The sequence below is a fragment of the Tripterygium wilfordii genome, chromosome 19 (genome assembly GCF_013401445.1).
Source record: "Tripterygium wilfordii isolate XIE 37 chromosome 19, ASM1340144v1, whole genome shotgun sequence".
In the NCBI taxonomy this organism is placed as follows: domain Eukaryota; kingdom Viridiplantae; phylum Streptophyta; class Magnoliopsida; order Celastrales; family Celastraceae; genus Tripterygium; species Tripterygium wilfordii.
This window is the reverse complement of record NC_052250.1, coordinates 12115175-12143109: the sequence shown is the minus strand read 5'-3', so window position 1 is coordinate 12143109 and position 27935 is coordinate 12115175. Positions and strand designations below refer to the sequence as shown.

Below are 27935 nucleotides of genomic sequence, written 5' to 3'. Positions count from 1 at the left end.
GTCGATGGTTTTATCAAACAAAAAAAAAAAATTTGTTAATGTCGATGGGAATCAAAGGAAGAACTGAAGAAGCTTTATATATTTATATTAATGTAGGTGTGTGATCGAGTAAATAGATCGTCTCTGCCGTTGCAGGTCCTCCTTCTAGTGAGACAGCCATCTTTTCTTTTCTTTTTTATTTATTTTGTTTGTTCTCCGAGCACGAAATCATGAAGAAGCTGGAATAACTCAGAAAGAGAGGGGTGCCTAGCCGTTGAGAGTAGGGGTGGGAAAAAAGCGGTTTCGGATCGGATATCATCATATGTTTACTAAATATTTACATGTTCGGACTCTAACCTGGATTGAATTTCAGACAGACCTAATTGACCAAACCCATTTTGATTTAAATTCAGATAAGTACACCACACAATAAACTAATCCGAGTTATGATCTGGACAAGTAAACCAGTGTATTTGGGCTTGAATCCGGTTTTAAACCGATCAATTTTTTTGTTTGAACCCAGATTTTGAATATATAATTTATGTTTAAAATTGGTTTAATCCGGATCAAACAAATTTGGTCATCCGAACAGGATAAAGTTTTGTCACCCCTAGTTGACAACCTCTGTCGTCTTTGTAGGGGGAGGGGCGAGCCATCAGTGAGATACTATTATAGAAGAGCTGGAATTCTAACATTGTGTCAGGATCAAGGGATAGTTTCAGCCTTTCAGGTAGACGGTTTCTATGAGGCATAGGGCTCGTTGTCCTCTATTTTTAAGGGAACACTGAAAGCCCAGCTTAGAAACAAATCATAACAAAACCGATAAGGCCCAAATATCGCTGATGTTTGGGCTTGTTATTTGGAAAATCCTAAGCCCAACTGCTGAATGCCGAGAGAAGCAGGCAAACCCTAGATTAGAAAAGAAAACACTGCTAGGGTTTATTTTATACAATTCTGCTGCAGACCAGTGGAACTCTCTTGCTGCTCTTATTCTTTGGCTGGGAGGCGAAAATTTGCGGAGGCGGCAGTCATGGTTAGTGTAGCAACTTTCGCATCTTTGTTTTCTCTCATTGAAGTACGATCATATTGAAATCTTGGTTTCTTCCAAACTTCTTCGATCTGTTGATTTTTCTGTTTCTGATTTTGTTTGTTGATGTTTCAGGTGAAGTATTCGAGAGAGCCAAGCAACCCTACCAAGTGTAAGTTTATATTCTACTTTTATGTTTCTTTTCTTTCAAATTTTCAAATCCACTGGATCTTCATCGTCAAATTTGTTTGATAATTACGAAAAACGCATGAAAATTTGTAGTTGCTAGTAAACTATTCGTGGTTTAAGACTGACTTTTCTGTGAATTTGTCTCAGCCTGCAAAGCCAGGGGCAGTGATCTTCGGGTTCATTTTAAGGTACGCTGATGTGTGAGGATTAGTTATGCTGTCCTTCGGCTGATGGTTTACTCTTTTTTGCTATTTATTTTGAAGTGATGTTTTCAATTTTGTGCAACCCCTGTTGGCTGATAGTCAAGAGAGTGCATATTGTTATCTTAGTGTCCATTAGTCTTAAGTTTCAAGTTCATTCCTCCTAAGTTTCATGTGTTAAAAGGATTCATTTTGTTGTTGTTTCGTCTCATTCATTGAGACCATTAGCTCATACAATTTGACCCTCCATTCAGTAGTGAATGTTCTGATTGTTTAATTTCAATATATAAGTGGATCTGATTGTATATTGTGAGCGTATTGGAAAATTGTATATTTTTTGTTTTAGCCATTGAAGAACAAAACGGTTGTTTCCTTCTTTTAATGACCTTTTTTTTAAGGTGCCCATCACAGTTTCTGATTCCCTTTGGTCTTTGTGACAATGTCCTTTGTAATCTTGAAATATAGCAGTTGTGTGGCTTTTGGGTTATTCACCGATGGTAGTGTGACAGATGGATCAGCAAAAAAAATTTCCATTATTGTTTCATATTACTTTGATTTAATCAAGAGACATGGAAGGAGAAGCATGATTTCACTCAATTGCACATTATTTGTAGGGTAACAAATATAAGATCATGTTTTTTTACATGATACAGCAACTTGATGATGGTAGTTTGTATGCTTGGCATATTTATTTATGATGTTCTACTTTTGTTATTCTCTTGTTAGAATACTAGGGAGACTGCCTTTGCTATTAGGAAGTTGGCTTTGGTCAAGGCTAAAAGGTACTTGGAGGATGTGATTGCCCATAAGCAAGCTATTCCATTTAGGCGTTTCTGTCGCGGTGTGGGACGAACTGCCCAGGCTAAGAACCGTCACTCTAATGGACAAGGTCGCTGGCCTATGAAGTCTGCAACGTTTATTCTTGATTTGCTTAAGAACGCTGAGAGCAATGCTGAGGTATTATTACTACACCTGCATTTCTTGTAACCTTAGCCTCATTTCTGCTTGCTAATACATTGCTGTGTGTCCTGGCTGGTTATTTTCTAGGTGAAAGGTTTGGATGTGGATGCTCTTTATGTTTCTCACATCCAAGTAAATCAAGCACAGAAGCAAAGGCGACGGACATACAGAGCACATGGGAGGATCAACCGTTAGTCCTTTCTTTCAGCTGTCGTATTTAGTAGAACTTTTTTTTTTGTTAGACTGAAGCATTCAATCAAAAATAAAATTTCCCATCAAAGCATGTCCTCTTAATGTGGACAATATTTTCTGTTGGCAGCATACATGTCTTCCCCTTGCCACATTGAATTAATTCTGTCGGAGAAGGAAGAACCTGTTCAGAAAGAGGTATGCCTGGTAGACAATAATTTTGTGAGGAATGGTTTTTATTTCCTTTGGTAATCTTGGGCTGGGCCAGTGAATACCGCAATTCTGTTCTATAATCTATATTAATCTTTCAAGCGAGGCTTGTCCATTATGTCTTCGGTAGGGGTTTTTTTTGAGCAGATTACTAATTTATTGAAAAAGGCACTAAGGGGTCCCTCCCGATACAACAATCAGAAACAAATCTGAGAATTAACTCCACTACAAGTTATTAGAATAAAACATACTAATGCCAGTTCATTGGTTTCTTAGTCCCTGGAATCTTAGGCCTTGGCAAATTAGCATATCTCAAGCCTGCTAAATAAGTAGGATGACCTCACGTGGCTGCTTTGCAGGGCCATGACCAATTATTTGTTTAATTTGTCGTTGAACTTACAGTAGATGTGACTTATCGCTCTTTATATTTTTGCAGCCTGAGACTCAGTTGGCTCCAAGGAAGGCTAAAGGTCAAGCTCTCCGGAGTGGTGCATCCTCTTAATGCCGAGTTCTAGACTGATTCAAGAGTAGTAGTCCACTCCTTCAGAAATTTCCAGGTTTTCTGCTTTGTTAGAATACTATAAACTTGAGTTTTCTTCATGGGATGCTCATGGATTTTGGTTGTTGTGCTATATAACTAATAATTTAGATTCGTAATGCTCTGTTAAACTTGGGAAGCTTGTTAATGCGATGATGAGTTTAGATTATGCCCCTGCCTAGACTGTGGTAGTGGTAGGACAGCATGGTGACTATCGGACAATTATGGTTCTTGCTTTTTATACATGATGCTGAGTTAATAATTTTAGGTTCTCTATGTGCTATAGGGTTAAACATTGTCTGCAATTTCTTAATGCCATATCCAACTGGTGAAGGGATTGACCGACTTGACATCTTTGGGGCTTGTGTTGTCTGGGCCGTAGCAGCCCATGGTACTGTGGCCAAAATTTGTACTCTACTATACTTGTGGCCCATTGGATCATCGCTGAAGTTTCATATCCCTAAAGATGTCATTTAAAAAAAAAATTAATAGGTATTTATCAATAATGTAGGATAAATTGAACTTTTAACGGGTCTAAAATCTGAATCGTTCTAATCAACGAGAGATAGCTAGGTTGACAATTGGTTAAGTTAAATATATATGTGTTTAAAGTTCGATTCCAATAAAAAAGTATATTTTTCAATGATATTTTAAAAAAAAATCTAAATTGTTATATTTGCATTTGGTACGTTGAATTTCATAGAACTTTATAAATCGAGGCACTAAACAAAACGTAAGGGTTAATATAACCATATGGTTACCTAAAAGATTGGCGATGTTCCATTTTGGTCAGTGCTGTCAAAAAGGTTCCAACTCAATTAAAGTCAAATTTGTGTCAATTTGGTCACTCGGGCAAAATTTACCAATTTAAGCAGGTAAATATGTTGATGTGGCTGATTGATATTATCGTAGACGCCTAGACTAATACAGAGGAGGATTTGTAAGCTTGATGGTTTGACTTTAAACATATATCGAATTTTCAAAAGATAAACTTGTATGGTGTCTTTCTTAATCATTACAAAAAATTTAGAGGATAATTCCTATATGTATATAACTTCAAGAAAATATAAAATGATGTGTGGTCACAACCACACTAGTTGGATACTTCGATTCGATGAGGAGTAATATAATTTTTGGTTATTAAAAGAGTTGACCAGGTCCAGCTCGATCATCAAATTTACATATGTTCCAACTTGAGAACTTAAATTTGAAAATTGTTTCGATTTACACACATGAGCAAACTCCTTACTGTTCTAACAGTAAGATTCCTTATATTGATTTTTTATGCCGCGTCAGTGAGTTTACCATCCGAATATTGAGAAATCTGTCAATGTGTGCCAATTAGAACAACTTTCAACTTTGGATTTTCAAATTAGAACATTTGATAACTAAGTTGAAAATTGACGGTTATTTCAATGAACAAATATTACATTATCCCTTTTTACGAGTTACCTTCAATTACAAAATACATTAATAAAAAAAACAAAAAAAACAACAACAATTGACTAAACAAGTTGCCGCAATTTCTCTCAATAAATAGGCTTTTGTGAATTTACCTAAAATTACAAACCAAACAAGTTGCCAACCTCAAATGCCAAAAGACTAGTGTTTTTTTTTAAAAAAAAGAGAAACAGCACCAAAGTTAAGAAGCAATGGGGAACACAAAAGCATGTCCGTGCTGCACACTCCATGGAACGAAGTAGCACCACCTGTCCTAAAAGCGGAATCAATATTATATTATTAATACCTTTACACGCGCAGGTTAGCACTCACTAGCGGTCCCACGTGCATAATAGTAGCAGCCCAAACTGAACTGTAACGTTTCAGTTGATCACATTCAATTTTCTTTTTCCTTAAAAAAGAGATGGCTATGATATTATGAATTTCCGATTTAATAACATTTCATTTGGCCACTCTCACACCTCCCTCATAATCGAGTCTAAACTCGAACCTTCAGACCCACGCGCATCAAAATTTCTCACATGATTACAGGGTGAGTTGAGCCAAAACCCAATGCGTGACCACAAAGATATTGCGTTCAGTAAAAATCGAACTCAGAAGTCATGACCTCGTGAGTTAAAACGGTTTGGATCCAAACAAATTCACATAATATTCTTAAAGCCTAAATTCTAAACACCAAATTTCAAACTCCTCTTAAATCCTACATCTTAAATTTTAAATCCTAAAACTTAAATACTAAAATCTAAACTATAATAAATCCTAATTTCTATCAAAACAGGACAAAATCCCATAAAAATGTTTGTGTCCATTTTTTCATCCATGGCGCATCAGATTTTCTAAAAACTACACCCATATGCCAACAAAAATGTAATTGATGCAATTGCTCTAAAGCAACTACAATATATCACTTTGTTGGGGCGTGGATGGATTCTAATGTTTCTTGTGTTGGATCATGGACAATTTAGTGTTATAATAGGGTCACTTTGTTGGTTTTGTTTTTGCTGAGCCAAACATGGGGCATAAAGTTTGGTACGGGGGCGTAGAATTTGGTTTGGCCCCATGTTGGCTTCAACTGAGCTCCACTACAACTACCAAACCAGAAGAAACCTGTGTTTGCTTTATGATTCACTGGACCCCACTATAATATATATAGACAAAAATCAAGACAATAAATTTACACAATTGTACCAATACATGTGACATATCATTCATATTCCCAGCCATCTCACCAAAACATATCTCCCAATAAAATTTGTTGGCCCAATACCATTTTGGTCTAAGACAAAATATGAAATACCTTTATTATAAAATATTATAATTTATACATTTACATTAAATTTTTTTTTTGTATTGTGGAGATATCCAATCTAACAACATATAATTTCAATCGTTACGTCATATATCAGTTAACAATTAATTATTTAATATATCCATTTAAGGAAAGTAATTACTTGCAATATACTGTAATAGATTCATATAAATATGCAAAATTAAAAATCTTGTTAGCCAATTAATTTATACAAGGTTAATTATACTTTTTTTTATTATCTTTTTAACATATAATTTCAATCGTTACGTCATATATCAGTTAACAATTAATTATTTAATATATCCATTTAAGGAAAGTAATTACTTGCAATATACTGTAATAGATTCATATAAATATGCAAAATTAAAAATCTTCTTAGGCAATTAATTTATACAAGGTTAATTATACTTTTTTTTTATCACAAAAAGATAACGGTTGTTACAATGCAAAGATTTAGATGTAACAATCTCTATCTTTCAATTATGAAAAATATAATTAACCCTTTATACAATTCAGAAAGTAGGAAAAGAAAAAAAGGTGCGGGAACTAGAGTGACCCCATTGGTCATAAAAATATTTTCTTAAATTTTTTTTATAAAAATATAAAATAGAAATTATGCAAGATTTTGAATTTAATTGTTTAATTTTATTTGAGAAAAATTCATAAAAAAGCAAACAACAAATTTGAACTGATCTAAACTATTGGATACAAATTGAAATATTTATATCAGGAAAATTAAATAAATCAGTAAAAATCTTATATATTTATATTTTATTATAATTTTTTTAAAAAATCTTTTGGTGGCCAAATGGACTACGTCACTCGACATTCTCACCAAACCAATCGGAGATGCTATTGCTAACCTACGCCGTTTCCTCCCATGCTTAAAACAGACTGATTGCATCAAACTTCTGTGCACCAACGGGTAATACTAAAACCTTTAAATATCAGACGCCCGCAATTTCATCAACATTTCTGATTTCTCTCTCTAGTGTTGTTGAATAGAGAGAGAGGCGAAGACACTGAGAGACGATCAAACGAAGCCAAACCAGTGAACCAGAGGAGTCATGGTTTCAACGAGAAGAAGTGGATCTCTCTCTGGTAGTAGCAACAAACGACCATCCTCCTCGGATGATAAGCCTCCTCCTTCGCCGAAGCGTCAAAAGGTTTATCATGAAGAATCTAAAACCCCCGGTGTCTTTCCTTCTTTTCTCTGTTTTTTTGGGAGTTGTGTTTACTGTTGTTTTTGTGCGTTGAAGTTCGAATTCTTGATCAAATTCTTGATTTTTGTTGTTGACTCCTTGATATTCTAGACTGATAATGGTGGAGTGTCAGAGAAATCGATGCCGTCAACGGAGAATCCTAAAGAATTACGCATTCCAGAAGGTGTGGATCGCGGAGAATGCGGTTCCGCTGATGCTGGAGGAGGCACGAGGGATGGCTTGGGTGATGGGAAGGGTGAAACGGTGCCGGCGGTTGCAGTTATGCCTTCTGTCGCTGAGGGTACTAATCTGAGCTATTGCTATTGATTCTGTGTTCAGTTTTGCGAATTTGAGTCTTTTGAAGAATTTGGGTTTGATTTGAAATTTGTGCGTTGTGTTGAAGGGTCCACTTCAGTTACGGCTGAAAAACCCAGGAATATTTCATCTTCTTTCCATCTGCAACCAAAGCAAAATTTGGTTTTCGAAGAAACACCGTGGTGTAAGCTTCTCTCACAATCTGGGCAGGTAATTTGAGTAGAGTTATACTACGTTTTCTGGTTTTAGATCAGTTGAGGAATTACATTTTATATAAAGTTGATTTGATCGGGCAACAACTTGGTTTTTTTTGGAGTAGTAAGTATTTTATCATTTTATGTTTTTCAGAATGTGAATATACCTATTTGTGCATCAACTTTCACAATCGGCTCAAGCAAACATTGCAATTTCGCCCTGAAGGACCAAACAATCAGTGCAATTCTATATAAGATCAAGCACACACAGGTATTATATAAAAGATGGATGTAAAATGAGGGCTTTTTTTAAGACTTGTGGTTCATATGTAAATACTGATGGTTACTGATTATTTGTGGACATGTTCAGCAAGAAGGCAATGTGGTTGCCGTACTGGAAAGTACTGGTAGCAAGGGTTCAGTGCAAATAAATGGGAAAGTCGTCAGGAAGAATACAAGTTACGTACTTAACTCTGGTGATGAGGTGGCTTTCGGCTTGCTGGGGAACTATGCTTATGTATCCTTCCCTTTATTTGTACAGCAGTTCATTACTTAGTTTCTCATGCTAGTTAACTTAGTCCCAAATTCCCAATCATGACAAGGTTCGAGTGGACATGAAGCTCTTGGCCTAGGATTAGCGTACTCCCTTAGGACTTGAACATGATAAGGTTCGAATCCCCAGTCATGCTAATAATACTATTAATGAAAAAAAAAATCAGTCCTGGATGATTGTGTATGTACATCAATTTTTGTTTATATGTGGTTAATTTCCTTATTTATTATCAATAGATTTTTCAGCAACTTGTGACTGAGGGTACAGTTAAGAGTGCAGAGGTTCATAGTAGTGTGGGTAAATTTCTGCAACTTGAAAGAAAGGCAGGGGATCCTTCGGCTGTTGCTGGGGCTTCCATATTGGCATCTCTTTCTAGTCTGAGGCAAGATTTATCTCGTTTGAAGTCTCCAGCTCCGAGCACTGGTAAAGTCCACCAAGATACAGAGGTGCCAGCTGATACTTCTGTTCAAAATGCTATGGATGCTGAGGTCGATGGCTTGGAAGGTCATTCAGCTCCAAATGCAGGGGGAGATGGAGCTGTAGACGCAGGAGTCGGAGTCAGCAAGAATCTTCCTGCTGGATGCAACCATGACACTGGAATAGAAGCAGGCAACGTAATGGTCTTTATGCTGAATAATTTTTAAAAGGCTTTTTGTGATGATATTAGCTCGATCAACTAGTTGTAAACAAACTTTGACAAAAGTACATATAAACAGGTATTGGAAGAACGGAATGAGTGGATGAGGGAATCAACATCTTTGCGCTGTGCTGTGTTCAGAGAAGACGTTCTTGCTGGAATAGTTGATGGCGGAAACATACAAGTTTCATTTGATGAATTTCCATATTATCTAAGGTATGATTTCTCTCTCCTCTGTGATACTTGCATCATAAAAAATTGTTGTTACAATTTATCAATTTATTGGCATTTCTGTAGCATTTTTGTATTCTTTATGTTAGAATTCGGATGTGGTTTTGCATAAATACATGTTCTTAATTGATTTTGCAAGAATTTCTTGAACTAAGGGGGAAAACATGTGCTTCCGTTTCAACCATGATAATGGCTTTTGAGGCTTTCTGTTGACTGTTAATAATCCTTTCTCCATGGTTTGAAATACGGTTCTGATACAAACTTAAAGGATTTAATGGGGGGTCATTTGGTTGTGCTAATGCAGAAGACTAGATTGTTGGGTGGAGTTGATACCCAACTTATGAGGCCCTAGATCCCTTTACTTCCTCCCAGTCATAGATCCATGTCACTGTTTCAATTCTAAATTTGTGTTGCCCTCGACACTTATGGGATTGCTTGGCACTTTATGTGGTACCAGATATGGAGTCAGGATGCTCTGTTACTGTCTTGTGAGCCAATCTTAGCCTTGATCAGTTTACCCAACACATGAGACACTTCCTGCAGGGCCTTGGGAACCTTCCTTGGTGGTAGGCAAGTCTCCCTCGGACCAATAGTCTGGCTACCAGCGTGCTTTGAGTAGCTCCAAGTTTTTCAAAATAAAAGCTTTGAAATCAGGGACTTGTAATTTAAGATATCTTTTGCCATGAAATAAGATAATAATGGATGATGGAAAGCTCCTTGGGCAAAGTCTTGTTGCAAGAAGAAGGAATGATATATTCAGATATAGTGGTTTGTGTAATTTAATTGAAACTGAGTTTCATGACCGCAAATATCTTTCGTTGAATGCAATTTCATTATTTTCTACCTTTTAAAATTGTTCTTGGGGCTACTTCGTAGTTTCGATCCATTTGTTTTCTTTTGGATTAAGTTGTTTAGATTCTTTCTTTATTTTTTGTAAAATTATTTCTATCTTCCCTTCTTTTCTCTCTTTCCCAGTTACAGTAGGGGGCATCATGAGGTATTTAAAATTTCCTCTCTTATTTGAATTTCCTTCCACTATTTTATTCCTTTTCTGCCATCAATTTGCTTTATCAAATGGCTACTTTTCGTTAATGCCAAAGCCATTCGCCGAAGAAACTGATTAGGAGTTGAGGGACTTTCTTCTGGCAAGCACCGACATTACTTTGTCTGTCTGCTATGGTATCAGCACGGGCCTCTGTCGGTGTTAGATGCAGGCACCTATCAGTGGTATATTTTTACTAATATTTTTTGTATTTCCCAATGAGCAAGCCTAATTGTTAACATGATAAGCAGTGACAGGAACTGCATGTCACTGATAACATGAGAATGTGCAAGAACTTTCTTAAACTAAAAGATATACAAAAAAATCAATGATCCCATTCTTTTGTTTTTGTCTAGCCCCCATGAAATTTCTCTTGCTAACTTTTATCTTTTAGTGATATGATTATTTTAGCTGCATATACAATTATTTTCTGAATCGTATTGGGGTGAAGATTCCTATTTTTGTTAGGTTAGATGTTTGTGGTTGTTCTCCCGTTGTTTATTTGTTGAACATCGGAAGTGTACGTTGCTTGACAGGTCTTATTATGCTATATCAGCAATAGTTGAATTATATTTTCTCTTGCAGTGAGAATACAAAAAACGTGCTTATTGCAGCTACATTTGTACACCTGAAACACAAAGAACATGCAAAGCATGCCTCAGAGCTTACTTCTGTGAATCCACGAATATTATTGTCTGGTCCTGCAGGTGCATACTACATAATTTTTTTTTATAGGAACTGAGACGCTCGATTAGATCAATTTGTGTTGCTAACCTAACTTTTTTTTGCTTTGTATCATTATACAGGGTCTGAGATATACCAGGAGATGTTGGCAAAGGCACTTGCTAAGTACTTTGGGGCTAAATTGCTCATATTTGACAGCCATTCTGTTTTGGGTGTAAGATATTATTATTACCTCCACATTGCTGGTGAAAACGTTAATTTTTACTTTTTAAAAAAATTTATTTCATGGGGGCATTAAGTGATTGATAAGATCTTAAAGTCTTGACATGGACAAGAATAGATTAGTGGCGAATGATACTAAATCTTTGGAACTTCTTTTTTCGGGCATTGTTAGGATTTATTTTGTGCTTACAAAAAGATGATGTTCAGTATTGATTCTCTCTTGCCCTCCTTTCACCCTCCGCTCAATCTTTCTCTTGCCTATGTCGTCTTTCCCTTTCTCTTCTACTCCCATGTACCCCTTGTTCCTATAAATCCCTAGGGAACTGAACTCTAATTCTTCTTTCTTCCCCTTACTTTTGTTCCTCTCTTTGAGCCACCACTAGTTCTTTTCCCTGCTCTTTATTATCTTCTCTCTTTGAGCCACTAGTGCTCATTTCCAGCTACTAAAATTCCTCTTTGCTATTTGATTAGTTCTTTAAACAGTAGTGATACATACACAAATCCTTGAGTGAAGTATCAATCATAAACTGTAGGGTTTGTCTTCGAAAGAAGCAGAGCTGCTGAAGGATGGATTTAATGCAGAAAAATCTTGTTCTTGTACTAAACAAAGTCCTGTAGTGTCTGATTTAGCTAAGACCATGAGTCCATCAGCTGGTGAAGCAGAGACGCTTAGCTCTTCAAGTTTAACGTCTTCTTATGGGCTCGAATATCAGCCAAAGATGGAGGCAGAAAATCTCCCATCTTCTTCAGTGACATCTATAGCTCACCTGTTTAAAATAGGTATGCTACATTAAAGTTTAGAGTGTTGCTGGAGGGGCTTCTGAGTTGCTTGTTCTATCAATCCTACAGAATTTTTGAGCTACAATGGATTTAATTTGGTGTTATCTGTGAATTTAACTTTCAGGTGACAGAGTAAGATTTCTAGATACAGCTTGTCTCTCTTTATATACACCTTCATCTCCTCCCAGGTATTATTTAATTTGAACAATGGAGGTGTTAGGTTCCCCTTTACCTTATCATTGTTTGTGTGGTTAATTGATCTTGAATTATAGTGATGCCTAGATAGCTTGCAACTTTTTCCAAGCAGTAGCTTATGTGTTCCTTGCATTTTCCTTATAAAAACCACATACCTAAGGTCTTTAAAATCTTAGTACAATTGCTTAATCCAAGATGTGGGCCTATTGATAGCATCTCATTAATGTGGTAATCAAGGTAATTATCATATATACCGTGTTATGTGATTGGATTGGGTTGAAATTTTACAGAATTGATCAGTCATAAACCCTCTATAATGAGGTTGCAACTAATGACATAACTTTTCATGGAAGTTTAAAGCTGCAAATTCCTGAGAGTAGATTGAACAATGATTGTAAATGAGTAGTCAATCTTGAATATACCAGATCTGATTGTTCTTTAACTGCAGCATCTTTATATTGATATGGGCAGATCTTCCTTGCCCCCTTTCAGTGAACTTTATGTACCCCCCCCCCACAATAAAAAAGGGGAAAAAACCAAAAAATGGTTGGCAATTCTCCCGCCTCTCTTCTAGCCCTTGTACATGGCCCCAATGAAACATAATTAATTTAGTTCTTGTGATTTATTTTTTATTCAGTTTTAGATGTTACCTTGCGCCCCTCTATCCTGTTCTGTTTTGGGTGCAATATGATGTCATAGCTGTTGCACCGTTCACTGTAATACAGGGGCCCATCATATGGTATCCGTGGAAAGGTTATGTTAGTTTTTAAGGAAAATCCTTCGTCAAAAGTTGGGGTGAGATTTGATAAGCCCATACCTGATGGGGTTGATCTTGGAGGCCTCTGTGAAGTCGGTCATGGATTCTTCTGCAGTGGTAATCTGGAAACCCAGTTATTAAAGTTTTGGATTTAGACTTTGTTTTCTGTAATTTTTCTGCCTGTCTTACGTCAAGCTCCCCCCTCTCTGTAGCCACTGATCTTCGTCTGGATAACACTGGCGGGGAAGATTTGGACAAGTTACTAATTAACACACTATTTGAGGTTAGTTTTTATTCTTTTCTATATAATTGAATATATGTTTCGTTATTTTGATTTCATCAGTTTCTTATCAACCTGGTTAACTGTTTTGTCAGGCTGTATACCGTGAGAGCAGAAGTTCACCTTTCATTTTGTTCATGAAAGATGCTGAGAAATGTATTGTAGGAAATTCAGATTCATATTCTACATTCAAAAGTAAAGTGGAGAAGCTTCCTGATAATGTTGTTGTAATTGGATCTCATACCCAATCCGACAATCGCAAGGAGAAGGTATTATCTGTGATTTTTAAGGGTTTAAGGATCTGAATCGGCTTTTCAGAGGAGTTATAGGCTTATAGCAAAGTAGTTATGCTGATGGTGTCATCTGTATGTGTAGATGTTCATTTATGCATGGATACGTGCCAAACTGCCAATCAACAAATATGATCAGATAAATAGAAGCTACTCTAAGAGAGTGAAGGATTTCTTTGAATATGGTTTATCTTTTGGTTTGTCTAACATTTTTGGGAAGGAATTATGTGTTTGATGGATACTGATTCAAAGAATTATTATGGTTAAAAGCAATGATATCGTAAGACTACCCAAGTTTTCCTTCTGTGTTATTAACTTCGGAGTGAAACTGATACTTGAATTTTTTGTGTGCATGCTGCTGATGTTGGAATGAATGATGTACTTGAATAATTTGTGGGCAAAAGGGAGCTTAAGGCATCAATAAACTTGACAGGAGGAAATTAGTTTATTGTAATTATGGAAAGAGTACTGAACCTCCTAGTATAACCTCTTTTGTTGAATAAGCAGTAACTAGTCAATTTACAACTTCCTATTTGGAACCTCAATGATGCTGTTTCCATTGTTTGTTTGCTTTTGTCAATATTGGGGGCAAATTATGAACTTAACCTCGAAAAATTTTCTTTTTGCCTTTCCTGGAAATACGTGCCTTCAGTTTGTAAGAGCTGGTGTGCATTTACTTAGTATGTAATATCAATATGTATGCACTTATGCTGATGATCATAGGGATGTACATGTATGGACACACTTATATTGATGTAGGGTATAAAGACACACTTACAGAAATTGTGTAGTAAGTAATATAGATAGACAGAAAGGTAGATGCGTACTCTTTTTTTTTTTTTTTTTTCCTATTTGTATTATTATCATTATCTTGGCTTTTTTTTATCTGCAGTCCCATCCAGGTGGTCTTCTTTTCACGAAATTTGGTGGCAACCAAACTGCCCTTCTTGACTTGGCTTTTCCGGTAATGATATCTCAATATTTGTTCATGCATGTGGGTGTGCATGTGTGTGGTGTTGATTTAAGTGATGCGAGTTTATGATTTGAAGCATAAAATGCTTCAGGACATACATATTGATTCTTTGAGGCCTTTTGAAAGCTCTTTTGTATTGAAATGACAAGACCCTAGTAAATTAACACTAGCAATTTTTTTCTGCCCATATATATATATTTTAAATTTTTTTGCGTGGTGCATATTAGAAAATTTAGTATTTTCTCATTCAGCGACGCAAATCCTGGCTAGCACTTGTAGGCCTAGTTGTGTCTTTCTCATATTCTTGCTTCATTATAATTGCAATTCTGTTTTTAACATGTCCGTGTTGCAATGTTCTCTCTCTCTCTCTCTCTCTCTCTCTCTGCCATGCAGGTGTTCCAAAACAATAATTATGAAGTTTCCTTATCATATCTACACATGCATGATAGTGGGTTTCTTTTTTCTTTTTTTTTTCAGGATAGTTTTGGAAGACTCCATGAAAGGGGGAAGGAAGTTCCAAAAGCGATGAAACTTCTTACCAAGCTTTTCCCAAATAAAGTTGCCATTCATATGCCACAGGTTTGTATTCTAGTTAAAAGGGTAAACAACTCCTGTGCACAAGGCTCGCGCAGTGGGTGGGGACAAAATGATGTACGCACTACGCAAACCTTACCCCACATAATGTGGCGAGATTGTTTTCAGCCACTGCACCCCTGCAATTCTAGTTACTAAATAATTTTTTTGGACAAGTACTAAGCATTATATATATATATATATTATTTTTTTTTCTATATTGTGTATGTTGAAGCTTGTATAATGTGGCAGGATGAGGCACTTCTCGTTTCCTGGAAGCATCAGTTGGATCGAGATGCAGAAACCCTTAAAATGAAAGGAAATCTGAATCACCTGCGCACTGTGAGCAATTCACATAGACTGGGGCTTTTATCAAGCTTGCCTAAGTCTTAGTCTAATTCTTATTTGAACTATTATTGATTGATGCTACTTGTATTTTCCGAATTGGGTTTTCAGTTTTTTAATGATAATATCTTTATATAAATTCTCTATTTTTCCTATCGAATTATAGTCAATAGGATCTGACAACAGCAAGATATAGGGATTCAGCATTCACCTTGCTTGCCTTTTCTTTTGCTGTGGTTATTTTATGCCTTTTGTAGTGGAATGATTTTATATAAATAACTTAATATAGAGAGCAAACTTTGGAATATTGGAGCTTCTCTAATGCAATTATTATGTGGCAAATGTACTTGTAGGCTTATGTTTGAGTAAAAATGTTTTTTTCTCTTCCCTTAATGGGTCTGGGGAGCATGTAGGGCGCTATAATTTATCTGGATGTTGCTATCACATGTAATCTCTAAGTCTGAGAATTGAAATGGCTAATTGTATGCCTTTTGACCTTCCGAAAATATGAAAGAATATTTTTAAGACTGTTTACATAGGTTTTACCATCCATAAGAGGGTCGGATTACACTCTATCTCATTCATAACAAGTCTCAAATTTACAATTTCATGTTTCATATTGCACTTTAACTTTGTATATGGCGTGTGGTTAGAGCTGTCTTGTTCTGGCGGTAAGCAGCGTTGTTTTCATGGTACTTCTGTATAGGTTATCACTCGGAGTGGGATGGAAAGTGAAGGCCTTGATATGTTATGCATTAAGGATCAAACTCTTTCCAATGAAAGTATGCTATTTGTTGCTATGTTCTGGCATCAAGAGTTCGGGTAAGTTCTTCATAACAGTTATTTTCATGTGCACTGCAGGTGCTGAGAAGATAGTTGGATGGGCTTTAAGCCATCATCTAATGCAGAACCCTGATGTGAATCCTGACACAAAGATTGTGTTGTCGAGTGAGAGGTAACTCATAGCTAGTTTCATATTGTTTCCTTGGACAGTAAGCTGAGACATTAGTTACCGGCTGATTATACAGTTGTAATGCCATGTTGCAATTCTGGCAGCATCCAGTATGGAATTGGAATCTTACAGGCTATTCAGAATGAATCTAAAAGCTTGAAGAAGTCACTTAAGGTGATTTTTATATTTGACCTCAACTGGATGATTTTTAAACAATGTTTATCCATGCTTTGGAAGGTTGATTCTGTGACTTCCCTGATGTTTATGGAAGGCATGTCGTATTTTTTTGTTGGTTTTGTCCAAAACAGGATGTTGTGACTGAAAATGAGTTTGAGAAAAGGCTTTTGGCTGATGTTATTCCTCCAAATGACATTGGAGTTACATTTGATGATATTGGGGCTCTTGAAAATGTCAAGGATACCTTGAAAGAGTTAGTGATGCTTCCTTTACAAAGACCTGAACTTTTCTGCAAGGGACAATTGACCAAGGTTTTACATCTTGTTATACTCTCTGGGTGTCTCTGATTCTAAACATGTGCATGTAGGATTAAACATAGCAGTTGCATAAATGTATGATGTTGAGCTTGCCCTTTTTGAGGACTCTTATCACAGTTTGCTGTGTGCAGCCTTGCAAGGGAATACTCTTATTTGGACCTCCTGGAACTGGAAAGACCATGCTCGCAAAGGCTGTGGCAACTGAATCAGGGGCAAACTTCATCAACATTTCTATGTCGAGCATCACATCTAAGGTTAAGTGTCAATACTAATGGCTTGTTCAATGTATATCAGTTCAATTTCTTGACCTCAAACTCTTTCCTTTTTTTTTTTTTTTTTTTTCTGCAGTGGTTTGGTGAGGGTGAGAAGTACGTGAAATCAGTTTTTTCACTAGCTAGTAAAATTGCCCCAAGTGTGATATTTGTCGATGAGGCAAGCTTCTTTTAGCCAATTTTCTGTTATAAAATTAATTTTAGATCATGTGTTTGACTAACACATCTTTAAGTTCTTGCTTGGTCTTCTAGGTTGATAGCATGTTAGGGCGTAGGGAAAATCCAGGGGAGCATGAGGCAATGCGTAAGATGAAAAATGAATTTATGGTAAACTGGGATGGCCTGCGAACAAAAGACACGGAGCGTGTTTTGGTACTTGCCGCGACAAATAGGCCTTTTGACCTTGATGAGGCTGTCATAAGACGCCTGCCACGCAGGTAATATATTTTTAGGATTGACCCAGTGATTGCCCTGCGATGAGTGGTAGATGCAGACACTGCACTTTGTGCATTACATGTTCTTTTAACTTAAATTTTCCAAAAGCCAATGCCTTCTAAATTTGTTCTCTTCCACAGATTGATGGTAAATCTTCCAGATCCTCCAAATAGGGCAAAGATACTGAAAGTAATTTTGGCTAAGGAAGATTTGTCTCCTGATGTTGATTTTGATTCAATTGCAAATATGACAGACGGGTATTCTGGAAGTGACCTGAAGGTTATCCCTTCCATTCCTTTTATTGAAGTTTGGTGGTTGTTAATGTGGTATTTGTCGACGCGTTAAATATCTACTTTGTCATATTGCAGAATCTATGTGTAGCTGCTGCACACCGTCCTATCAAAGAGATACTAGAAAAGGAGAAAAAGGTGTTTTTTTTTTCCTTAATTTTATGCTTTAAAATGAAAAATATTCTAATATTTTGATGGGAATGAAAACGGGTAGGGTTTCTTTCTCTTTTAATTTTGTTTTTCTCCATAATGCAATGAAGGTATCCCTACTTTGATGGCAAATAAAGTCTTTTAATCATTTCTGAGGAAAAGAATAAAAAAAAAATTTCTTCTCTCAATGGAAAACTATTTGATGATGATAGTTTATAATTATGTTAACGACACCTGATCCTTGCTGATCAACGTTTTTATCATCACCACTGCTCGCGGTGGATTCCTTCAATTTTTATTGCGAAAGCTACATATATTTTGTCATGTTAGCCACTGTGCCAAGTTATTTACTCTCGAGTCTTGATGATATGATGTCCTGAGCTAATTTCAATTGTGTCTCTTTCCAGGGATACAAAATACAGGCAAAATTCTTTTCTTATCGCTCGTATACGCTGCTTATTAATTAATATACGTCTTGTTTGTACTTTATGGTTTTGTTTATAGACATGGAATATGATATAATACAGAATTATGACAGGAACGTGAGGCAGCTCTTGCAGAAGGTCGATCTCCCCCGGCCTTGAGTGGGAGTGATGATATACGTCCTTTAAACATTGATGACTTCAGATATGCTCATGAACGGGTAAATTTTTAAGGCATATGGAAGTAGGTCATTGTTGCTATTTTAAGGTATATTAACATGTTGTCTATGGTAATAGGTATGCGCAAGTGTTTCATCTGAGTCGGTAAACATGACCGAGCTTTTGCAATGGAATGATCTGTACGGGGAAGGGGGTTCTAGAAGAAAGAAGGCCCTCAGCTACTTCATGTGAATGATCTTCTTTTGTACAAATTGTACTTCTATCTCCTCTGTTAATTCTCTTGTGCTTTGCCCAAGTGATTTTGTTGCCTTTCTATAAGAGCTTGCTGGGGAGCCATTTTGATTTTTGAACGTATAATAATGAAATAATTATAGGATATCATTAGTTATGTGTTTTTTTAATCCCTCAATTTGGGGATGATTGGTATAAAATGAGAGTGATGCCAACCTTAATTTATTCACATCATCTTTTATTATGGTACATTTTTGAGAGCAAAATTTCCAGAGATACATAGGATTCGTAACGATTTGTGTATACCCTTCTAACTCGGGATACCAAAATCGTTTTCATTTAATGTATTCTATATCAAAGTACGAACCTTTCATAATTGTTAAAATTGGAATCGTTTCATAATCGTTTACTATCTCGTCTGAATCTGAATTATTTTCATGAGCGTTTAAATCAAAATCGTTTCATAGCGGTTTTCAAACCCTCAAATCTGAATTGTTTGAATTATTCATTGTGACTCTTTATATTTTAGGCAGAACAGTATACAATAGCATGTGAGTTTTTAATATTGAGATAGCAAAAACAAGAAAAAAAAAAAGACCGTGTGATCTTCAAGACAAAAAAAAAATCGTAAATTTTATCAAAGAAATAATAAGAATGGATAATTTTAGAGAAAAATGCGAAATGACCCCTGAACTATTGTCTTTCTGGAAAGTGACCCCTGAACTACGTGATCAGTGATCCCCTCAACAAGTTCTCCTAGTCGACCGTCTACATTCCGATCCACTCCTCCATTTCTTTCTTAATTTTCTCGGTAAACAAACACACGAAATATACAGATTGAAATGTTGGATCCAGTTCTAAACTCGTCACCGGCACCGCCGACTCCTCAGCCTAGATCCACCACGGATTTCTTCTCTGACCCATTGGACTCGCATCCGCTCTGGTTCAAGCCCTCCCTCTTCCTCTCCCCCGATTTCGACTCTGATTCCTACATCTCCGAGCTCCGCACTTTCGTGCCGTTTGATACGCTCCGTTCGGAGCTCCGGGCGCATCTTTCTTCACTCCATCATGAACTCATTGACCTCATAAATCGTGATTATGGCGACTTTGTTAACCTTAGCACCAAGCTCGTTGATGTTGACTCCACCGTGGTTCGAATGCGGGCCCCTCTTTTGGAGCTCCGCGAGAAGATCGAGGGTTTCCGTTCCTCTGTCGAAGCGCCTCTCGTTGCGCTCAAGAGTGGGTTGAAGCAGCGATCTGAGGCGTCTGCCACCAGGGAGGTCCTTGAGCTCTTGCTCGATACGTTTCATGTTGTCTCTAAGGTAATGGTTTGATTTGTTAGTTTATAAATGAATTTGTTGGACTGAGAGCAAATCTTGAAATCTTCTAAGGGTCTGGTGGACTGTGAATGGAATTAAGTCTTATTATCCCTAGGATCTGCTTTGAATGATCGAATTTTTTTATGAGTGGGATAGTTTTTAAAATTTTCACAATGCACAGATTTCTCTGAGTTCATGGTTACTTAAAAATGAAAACTATGCCTAGCCAAGTCAGAAAGACTGTATATTTCCCACTCTACCAGGCTAATTTACTGTTCCTCTGCCATTTTCCATGTTGCTCCCCCCATTTCTCTCTTGGTTCTGATATTGTTCTTGCTACAACACCATAACCTTGTTTGCTTCCTCTCACCCTCTCTGTTTGTGTCCTTGAATGTGTGCGTGTTTGTCTGATGACTGCAGGTTGAGAAACTTATAAAGGAGCTACCTAGTGTGCCTGCTGATTGGTCAAATATAAATGGAGAGGTTAGTAAAGAAAGGGATGTCGTGAGTAACGGGACTGCCTTACAACATGTTGAGAATGGAATAAATTTAAGGGAGACTCAAAGCATGCTTTTGGAGAGGATTGCCAGTGAAATGAACCGGCTCAGGTTTTATGTTGCTCATGCACAGGTTTCTTTTGCTCTCTCTACATTGCATATTCTCTATTAACAGATACTAATAAAAAAAATCTCAATTAATTTGCTAATCCATAATTTTGAATGTAAAGATCCATGTGTTGTTGCAGGCTGTACATAGAAGAAGAGTTAATAATTAAGGTTTCTTTTAAAGTGATTTTTTAAATTACATAGCAAATGAAAGTGTAGTGGTTTTATAGTAATTTTATTTTGTAACCATTTCCAAAATGCTATTTATTTCTTTACTTGAGAGTGAGGATAGTTGCTATAGTTGAGAACTCAGGGAAATAAATTCACGAGCTATCATATATGACTTGGCATTTTACGCTTGTGTAGCCATTCTTCTACGTAATTAGTCCTGATAATCAAAACCCTTTTCATTAATTTTAAGTTCCTTCAACATAAATGATAGATGACTTCTTAAAGCCGAGAAAAATATGATCGACTTTTCGTGTGGGCCCACCTTAAGCTGCAGTATATTCATATTTATTTGTAGCACCATACAAACATATCAGGTATTAAGTGTGAATAATGTGTTCCACTAATTTCTGTATATTCTAACGTGCAAAATAATGTTATGTGCATGCTCACAGACTTTCAAAACTTAGCACAAACTTATACGGGCTGTGCTCATTTCCTTTCTTTCTCTATTATGCCAGTACAGAACCTTCCTTTCATTGAAAATATGGAGAAGAGGATTCAAGGAGCCAGCCAATTGTTAGATGCAAGCTTGGGACATTGTTTTGTGGATGCATTGGAGTACCGAGATAAAAATGCTATCTATAATTGCTTACGTGCTTACGCTGCTGTTGACAACACCCGGAGTGCAGAAGAAATTTTTAGGACAAATGTTGTGGCCCCACTGATACAGAAAATAATTCCATATGGATATGGTCCATCGGGTATTGTAGCTGGCCCATCTACTGACGAACTTGAAAATGACTATCAACAAATCAAGCAATGCATTGAGAAAGAGTGCAAATTCTTGTTGGACATTTCTTCTACAGGTGTTGCATACATCTCATGCATTTTTCCCTGTAATGAACCAAATCTTACATGCATTGTTTGCTGTGTATTGTTAGCTATTATTCTGGGTCTTTTAATTATTCTTTTTAAGCAGAAGACATTTGATTATAGAGTTGACTGGTCTTTATATGGCGCTAATTTACATAAATGTAAATTTTTATCCTCACCATCCAACCGACCCGACAAGTATGTTATTTTTCTTTTCGCTGCATCTCTGATTGGTGCTGCATTCCAAGTCTCTGATATTTTAATAGATAAATATGAAATTCCAAGATATTGATGTTATATCACGTTTTACAAGTGTCATCTATAATTTCTTGCCACACTTATTATGCTATTTGAGAAATTGGCTTCTTGTATGCTTATATCTGCATTCTAAATTTGAAAATTTTCTAAATTTGCAACTTTATCATCTTTCTGTTTTTGGGTGCATAAAGCACTACTGTTCCTATGGCACCGATAAGCATTTATGTTGCCTATGCCTTGTGCGTGGCAATAGAACTGATTCCTAAAACAACTTCCATTCTGTATATTGTTTTAATGATACATTTAATTTCCAAATTGTTCATTTTTATGACTGCAGTTCTCCTCTTAGATATATTCTTTCTTATGTTGGAATGCCATATAAGTATTTACTGTTTGTATTCTTCAGAAAATTCAGGTTTGCATGTGTTTGACTTCTTGGCCAATTCAATCTTGAAAGAGGTTCTTGCGGCAGTCACGCACGGAAGGAAGGAAGCTTTGTCCCCTGGGAAGCCTACAAAGTTTTTGAAAAACTATAAATCAAGTCTTGATTTCTTGGCTCACCTTGAAGGTAATTATCAGACTCCACCTTGCTTCTTCCCTCTCCACCTTAGGGATCTGTTAGGCCTATTCAAGTTGAAGTTTTGGGACCTGTGATGGTGCTTTGATATGACTATTTGTTCCATTGTAGTTAACATCCATTTTCATGCTAGGCTACTGTCCGTCCAGATCTGCTGTCGTTAAGTTTCGAGCAGAAGTTGTCTGTGTTGAGTTCATGAAGATGTGGAATGTTGGAGCTTATTTCTATACAAGGTATGTGATAAAATCTGTTGGTAGTCCCCTTCTTAATAATATGGGCATTTTTTCATTCCAACTACCTCAGATTTCAGGAAATAGCAGGGGCCCTAGATTCTACACTTGCTGCTACCACTTTAGTCCCTATTCAGAATTCAAATTCTGGTGATGGAAAAATTCAAAATCTAACATTAAAACAAAGCACTGCTCTTTTGGAGAGCTTGAGATCTTGCTGGAGAGAAGACGTTCTAGTCCTATCTTGTTCTGACAAGTTTCTTCGCTTATCCTTACAACTTATTTCCAGGTCAGTTTGGACTCACAAAATTCTAGTTATTATTATTCTTTTTCGTTCCATATCATATTCATTTGACCTATTTTTGTGAATGTGAAATAGATACTCAAATTGGCTGTCATCTGGATTAGCTGCTCGGAAGACGGGTAATGCAGGTTCTAATCCTGGAGGTGAATGGGCTACTTCAGCTGTTCCTGAAGAGTTTATCTATGTATGCGTCATATGTCGATATCTATATATTCTTTACTCTTGAATCCAATACTTTTGTTTTTTGTATATAGTAGTGGCCCTATTTATTTTTTTGCCCTTTTATTTTAGACTTGCTGGGGATGTGCCAGTAGCAAATCTTGTAATTGTTAGCTAGATCCTATTGATGCCATGTCATGAAAGTTATCCGTAACCAACATATTTACAGAGTTTGATTGAACTGCAGATTATTCATGACATAAATTGTCTCACCGCAGAAGTTTGCGGTGACTACCTGGGACATGTGCTTCAGCTTCTATCCGCATGCTCTGTTGATGTTCTTGATCTAGTGAAACAAAGCATTTTGCAAGGGGGAAAAGCTTTACATGCTTTAGTACCTCCAGCTGTCAAGATAATAATAGAAGTCCTAGTTGAGAAGTCTGCTGAGGTAAGATTTACTTTCGAAGTACATTGGTTTCCTTTGATTTTCAAAGGAATTCAGGTGCTTTGGTTTGCATCTCTTTAATATCAAAGCCTAAACTAATTGCAAGCTGATAGGTTTTTCATTTTCAAATATGCTGTCTGATTGGGTTTTGCCAATTGTGATGTTCCTTTTCATCTGGTGTCTGAAACTGTATTTTATTTACAAGAATTTCTTCTCCAAAATTGTACAGGACTTGAGACAGCTGAAGGGAATAACTGCAACTTATAGGATGACTAATAAGCCTCTTCCTGTCAGGCATTCACCCTATGTTTCAGGGATATTGCGACCTGTGAAGGTATGGAGTCTTGTTTGTTTGACCCATCACCCAGAAGATATCCTTGCTCTCCCATTAGAAACTTGGTTGAAGTGGAATGTTGCTGCCCACTGTGTCATGAACACCCCCAAAGGCGTTTTTTTCCTCCTCTTTTCTTGTGAATTATTTATTTTTGAATATTGTCAAGATTTGTATGAAAAAGTTAATGTTCACTTAGTTTTGTAGACAATTTAAACTTGAAAGATAGTCCTTTTCTGCCTTCTTTAGTTGAATCTTCAATCAACTGTGTGGCCTGTACCATTTTGTATTGGCCTGGGGCATCCATCCCCTAAGATGCTTCCTGAACTTTCGTCATGATCTTGGCGCTGCTGACAGGCCTTTTTGGATGGGGAGCGAGCTACAACATATTTGACCAAGGAAACTAGGAATGAAATACTGCTTGGGGCTGCAACAGATATTACAGATCGATATTATGAACTAGCTGCTGACCTTGTCAATGTGGTTCGTGTCAAGTGTTGGATTTTTTTTACTCTCTACAATATTATGCATCTTTAAAATCTTGATTTTGATGTTCTCATGCTTCTCGCTTCAGGCTAGGAAAACGGAGTCTTCGCTGCAGAGAATACGCCAGGGTGCACAAAGAAGAGCTGGAGCAAGTTCAGATGTCTCAGATCACAATGTGTCTGATACTGACAAGATATGTATGCAACTGTTTCTTGATATTCAGGTAAGCACTATGCCCATGACAGTTTTATTTTTTTACATTCCTAGTCTTTCTCAGTTCATATATGTGAATAATTGCCAAGTCATTGATTGTAGAACAATATAATCGAAAACTTATCGTATATCTTATCTTTTGTCTAGGAGTATGGACGCAACCTTGCTGTTATTGGAGTTGAAGCAGCCGATATTCCATCGTATCGTTCCTTGTGGCAATGTGTTGCCCCTCAAGATAGGCAATTGACAATTAATTTCTAAGAGCAAACACCTGCTGCAGTACAGGTGCAGGTGTACTATTTCTTATTCATTCAAATAATTTTCTATTCGTTTGAATAGCATTTTTTGTTCTTCAATTTAGTAGGTAGGGTTCTTGGAGAGTCTTTTACTACGATTTTCAGGAATATATACAATATATTATGTCCATCATATAAACATTTGTTGAGTCATAAGTGAAATATATAAAAATATAAAATAATTTTAAAATCCAACTTTCAGTCCATGGTGGGTGTGCATGTCTGTTTCATTTGTAGTTCTTTTTGCGGCAATCTAATGTGCAACTTTAATTTAAAAATCTATGCTGATGGAATCCTTTTCCTTTGACTTGGTATTTGTTATGTAATTTTGAACATAATGAATTTCGAGTGGTTAACTTTAACCTCTTACTTCACTCTCTATCTTCTTCTTCTTTTGTACTGGGATTCGAACCTGGTGCAGAGTGTAGAATCCGTAGATAGTCCCTGCCACTTGAACTAGTGGCTCGTGTCTCCAGATTTATATAGTTTTGCTTATTTTAATGCAGCTAATTTGACAAGTGTTATTTTATTTCTGTTTTTGCAACGTCTGTTCTGTTGTTTACAAATACACAATTTTGAATGCATGTGGTTGTGCCGTTGTGGTATTTGTTGCTACATTACAATGAGTGGAATCAACTATCGTTTTGGTCTGATCTGATAACCATAAATTGTAAGAATAGGTCCAGAAGTTAGGTCCCCAGCCTTTTCCTTTGACTTGGTATTTGTTATGTAATTTTGAATGCATGTGGTTGTGCCGTTGTGGTATGTTACGAGAAGTTAACCTATTGGTTGCTACATTACAATGAGTGGAATCAACTATCGTTTTGGTCTGATCTGATAACCATAAATTGTAAGAATAGGTCCCGAAGTTAGGTCCCCAGCCTGGTGTTCAATACATAGTGTTTATTACGTGGTGTGAGGACTGAGGACTTAGTCCCTAATACGAAGTATGAGTAGGATAAAATGTGTTAGGCTAAAATGTGTGTTATATTCTCATACTGTGCAGGGGAAATAGGAGTATGTAGGTGGGGGAAGGGGGAAGGGGGAAGGGGGGATGAGCCGGAGCATAGAGTGTGTAGTGTGACTTATAGATGCAAACTTGAAATGCTGAATTTTAGTCCAGAATAATAGTCCAAGTGCATTATTTATGAGGTTTGTGCCCTGCTTAAAATACTTGTGCCTCTGGGAAATAACAAACAACCATCTGAGAGATGCCTGTGATCATCATCTGCCCAGGTTTTTTGGGCTTATTTAGTTACAAGACAAGAAATGACTAACAGTGAAGAGGCTTTGTTCAATTCCTTGCTTTTCTTGTAAGATTACTCCTCTTTTTCTCCTTCAAACTTGGAACGCATCCACAGTGAGTTCCGGTCATTCTTTTCTTCTTAATCGCATGCAAATCTAGTTGTGATCCTCCTATACCCAGTGCAGGGCTTTTGTGGACGCTGGACTGGTCCAGGCTTGTTGCCTCTGACTCGAATCCGCCATCGCTGATATCAGTAGATGCAACCAGATCACTCCAGAAAGGATCCTGCAGCAGCTCAACAAGTCTCTCTTTCTTCTCTGGACTAGGTTTTTGTTCAAGACTGATTTTCTTTTTCCTGTTTCTTTCAAGACTGCATGTCTTATTAATGCTACGTCTGCTTGAAGTGCTGGCACAGGATATAGAATCTTTGTGGAAAGAAAAAAAAAAGATAGAAAATACTCAATAACTACTAGTGAAAGTTAGAAGATGCAGATTTCTAGTTCTGATCTTACCACCCCTCGCACTGTAAAAATCATCCTCGGAGTCTGAATTAGGCCAAGCAGCTTGACAATCATAAAAGCTCTGATCTATAGTCCCTGGAATGAAACACAAACAAGTTTGATTAATTTAACTGCAAGCCAAGCCCTCAGAACTCCTTAGAAGGAGGAAGTCTTTAGAAGGACCAGGTCTCAATGTTTTGATTACCAAGTTCATCATCAGATAGCAGCAGTACTGGTTTGGCTTCAATGGTCAAGCGATCCTCTTCATGTGGGATATTGCAATCAATTTGGTTTGTTGAAGATGGAATCCCATGAATAATTGAGGATGGCCTTGGCATCACATTCAAGAACCAAGCCTTTTCAGCACAACCTTGAGAGAGAGAAGGGAAGTCTTTGGGGTTTGATGTTAGGCTTAAGAATTAATCGACTAAATATTGATTCTGTCGAGTAGAACTAAGAAAACAAGAGCCAATCCTAATGTAAAACAAATTGGGAAAAGGCTTATCTCATGATGGAACCTCACAATGAGTTGCATTGAATCATTCGCACAAAATTCTGTATCTTTTGACGGCTTTCAATATATTATTGTTGCACTTTTGGCATATCCACATATAAGTTTCCGTTGTGTAAAACTCACTTTTGGCATCAGATTTTTTTTGGGGGGGCAATAGTCAAATACATAAAATCCAAGGATATACAAAGAATCCAATTTCTATAAATATACATATACATTAAAAAAAAAGGAATAATGCTTAAGACCAACACATATGATTTCATTTCATCCCAATTAATATGAAGTGTTGAATGTTAAGTGAATCCTACATGTATTTTTATAATCAATGATTATTTTACATGTTACATAGATTCAAGGTAAAATGGGATAACATTTTGGGACACCTGACATCTTCAAAAAAAAAAAAAAAAAAGACTACATGCCCATAACTCCTAAATTCAAGAAAGCTAAGCATGCCATCACTGTTGAGATAAAACTGATCAATCATGATCCTAACGGAGCATTTGGTTCAATCATGATCCTAACGGAGCATTTGGTTCATAATTGTGTGAGATGAACATGAGATAAGGGAGAGATGAGTGTGATAATAGTATGTGATGAGCATAATCATGTTTGGTATAAAATAAAAAGTGAGCATGAGTTTTCCT

At 36.7% G+C, this 27935-nt stretch overlaps 4 protein-coding genes across 8 annotated transcripts; 3 read left to right on the top strand and 1 right to left on the bottom strand.

Annotated features, from left to right (window-relative positions):
* Positions 1–892: 892 nt before the first annotated feature.
* LOC119985790 (60S ribosomal protein L17-2-like) lies at positions 893–3531 on the top strand. Of its 2 annotated transcripts, XM_038830175.1 has the most exons (7): positions 893–1012; positions 1142–1178; positions 1343–1383; positions 2122–2352; positions 2443–2545; positions 2675–2742; positions 3191–3531. In XM_038830175.1, the coding sequence occupies exons 1-7, from the start codon at positions 1010–1012 to the stop codon at positions 3254–3256; spliced, it is 549 nt and encodes a 182-aa protein (XP_038686103.1). In that variant the 5' UTR covers positions 893–1009; the 3' UTR covers positions 3257–3531. The 2 variants fall into 2 exon arrangements, with proteins under 2 accessions (XP_038686103.1, XP_038686102.1); XM_038830174.1 differs by lacking the exon at positions 893–1012 and having other exon boundaries at positions 1133–1178.
* A 3503-nt stretch (positions 3532–7034) lies between these two features.
* Positions 7035–18990, top strand: LOC119985671. Its single transcript, XM_038829978.1, has 28 exons — positions 7035–7228; positions 7376–7565; positions 7668–7789; positions 7928–8044; positions 8144–8290; positions 8563–8940; positions 9043–9179; positions 10822–10943; positions 11043–11134; positions 11676–11922; positions 12047–12110; positions 12843–12991; positions 13087–13157; positions 13250–13423; positions 14337–14408; positions 14895–14996; positions 15243–15332; positions 16042–16117; positions 16176–16290; positions 16392–16461; positions 16596–16775; positions 16913–17035; positions 17130–17213; positions 17306–17490; positions 17629–17767; positions 17857–17916; positions 18467–18571; positions 18648–18990. The coding sequence occupies exons 1-28, from the start codon at positions 7130–7132 to the stop codon at positions 18759–18761; spliced, it is 3624 nt and encodes a 1207-aa protein (XP_038685906.1). The 5' UTR covers positions 7035–7129; the 3' UTR covers positions 18762–18990.
* A 496-nt stretch (positions 18991–19486) lies between these two features.
* Positions 19487–26777, top strand: LOC119985978 (conserved oligomeric Golgi complex subunit 2). Of its 4 annotated transcripts, none has more exons than XR_005465182.1 (14): positions 19487–20083; positions 20501–20710; positions 21380–21722; positions 22394–22555; positions 22698–22797; positions 22868–23083; positions 23174–23282; positions 23505–23705; positions 23932–24036; positions 24391–24516; positions 24608–24742; positions 24880–25017; positions 26265–26341; positions 26460–26777. XR_005465182.1 is itself a non-coding variant. In XM_038830486.1 (13 exons), exons 1-12 carry the CDS (start codon positions 19604–19606, stop codon positions 24991–24993), a joined length of 2301 nt encoding a protein of 766 aa, XP_038686414.1. In that variant the 5' UTR covers positions 19487–19603; the 3' UTR covers positions 24994–25017; positions 26460–26777. The 4 variants fall into 4 exon arrangements, 2 of the variants coding, with proteins under 2 accessions (XP_038686414.1, XP_038686413.1); XR_005465183.1 differs by having other exon boundaries at positions 26455–26777; XM_038830486.1 differs by lacking the exon at positions 26265–26341.
* Positions 26323–27112, bottom strand: LOC119985579. The gene is made up of 3 exons (XM_038829869.1): positions 26980–27112; positions 26787–26870; positions 26323–26699 (listed from the first exon to the last, which is right to left on the bottom strand). Exons 1-3 carry the CDS (start codon positions 27110–27112, stop codon positions 26323–26325), a joined length of 594 nt encoding a protein of 197 aa, XP_038685797.1.
* Between the last annotated feature and the right edge of the window lie 823 nt (positions 27113–27935).